Below are 1,270 nucleotides of genomic sequence, written 5' to 3' on the forward strand. Positions count from 1 at the left end.
TCCTATGTGTGGTTACAAGATATTTAAGCCCACTCTTTAGAGATGAAATCTCTGTGACATTCCAGACTGTTACTGAAAAAATGGTGGAAGGATCTTGGTAAAGTGAGCGGAAAAATTAACTACACCATTGTAAAAAAAAAATGTGATTATATACAAGCTTTAATGGATTACCCTATAAAGTTACATCTGCAAGTACAGAATATGTAAACAGGAATAGGAAGGCAGCAGAACGAGTGATAATCATGGTCAAAACTATAGTGATAACCAACAACAAAAAGAAATAGTTCTTGCAAACATCTGACACTAGTCAAATCTTTAAGTAATATACTCAATTAAAATTTATGCAACTCACCATACATGTATTTGTTTTTTAGTGGATCTGAGCTTCCTTTGCCCCAGGGAAGCAGGTCATCATCACAGCCTCGAGGCATTCCATTGTAACCAATGCTTACAATCTTATTAGCATCATTTACTATGCAAGCTCCAACCTGCGAAAATTTTAATCTGTCAATCTCATCTTCAGAAAATGGTATCCTGAATATCAAACATACTTAAAAGATAAACTACTACAAGAAAAAGAAAATGATGAAGATTTCAAACACAATCCTGATGTTGTTTATCAATACATTTCATTCAAGTACTATAACGTAAAACCATTTACAAGTACATTTCATCACTTTTCCAATTATCAAATGGTTACTGTGCTTTCAATATCATGACTATACTGTTACACTGTAAACTTGAAAAAAATTGTAATAAAATGAAATGTGCAGTATACTCCCAATACATGAAAACACTCCACTTCCCTAGTTCCATAACTCAATTACACTACCAACACAGAAACATATCTTGGAAGTCATATGAATTACTTCAATGAACTTACCTGAGTCGATGGGTCCTTACTTCTGAGTGCTGACAAGAGTGCCACTGCCATGAAGTACTCACTCCATGCCAAATAATCCTCTCGTTTTTTATTGATGTCCCTAAATAAAGGAGTCACTATACTATTAATTGCAGAAATGTGTTGCATTTTTTATCATATCTAGTTGGAGTCTTTACATCCATGCTTTCTTCATAAGTAATTATTAATATGAACATGTGTATGTAAACAATGCACACTTTCAGTAAGGATTCCACCTAAGATTAGTGACATCTTTTTTAGGCTATGTGCAGGGGGAGGAGAGAATGAGATAATAAAAGAGGGGAGAGAGATAAACAGCAAGAATAAATAGTCTGAGAAATGATTTTCACTAGATAAAAATGATAAGGC

At 33.7% G+C, this 1,270-nt stretch overlaps 1 protein-coding gene across 1 annotated transcript in view; it reads right to left on the reverse strand.

Moving 5' to 3' along the window:
* LOC119581699 overlaps positions 1-1,270 on the reverse strand; it is an 8,732-nt gene that overhangs the window by 3,177 nt on the left and 4,285 nt on the right. The window contains exons 6-7 of the mRNA XM_037929820.1: positions 884-983; positions 353-488 (exon numbers count right to left, since the gene is read on the reverse strand). Coding sequence (XP_037785748.1) covers positions 353-488; positions 884-983 — 236 coding nt within the window. The remainder of the gene's footprint in view (positions 1-352; positions 489-883; positions 984-1,270) is intronic.

The sequence above is a fragment of the Penaeus monodon genome, chromosome 15 (genome assembly GCF_015228065.2).
Source record: "Penaeus monodon isolate SGIC_2016 chromosome 15, NSTDA_Pmon_1, whole genome shotgun sequence".
NCBI classification, from domain to species: Eukaryota; Metazoa; Arthropoda; class Malacostraca; order Decapoda; family Penaeidae; genus Penaeus; species Penaeus monodon.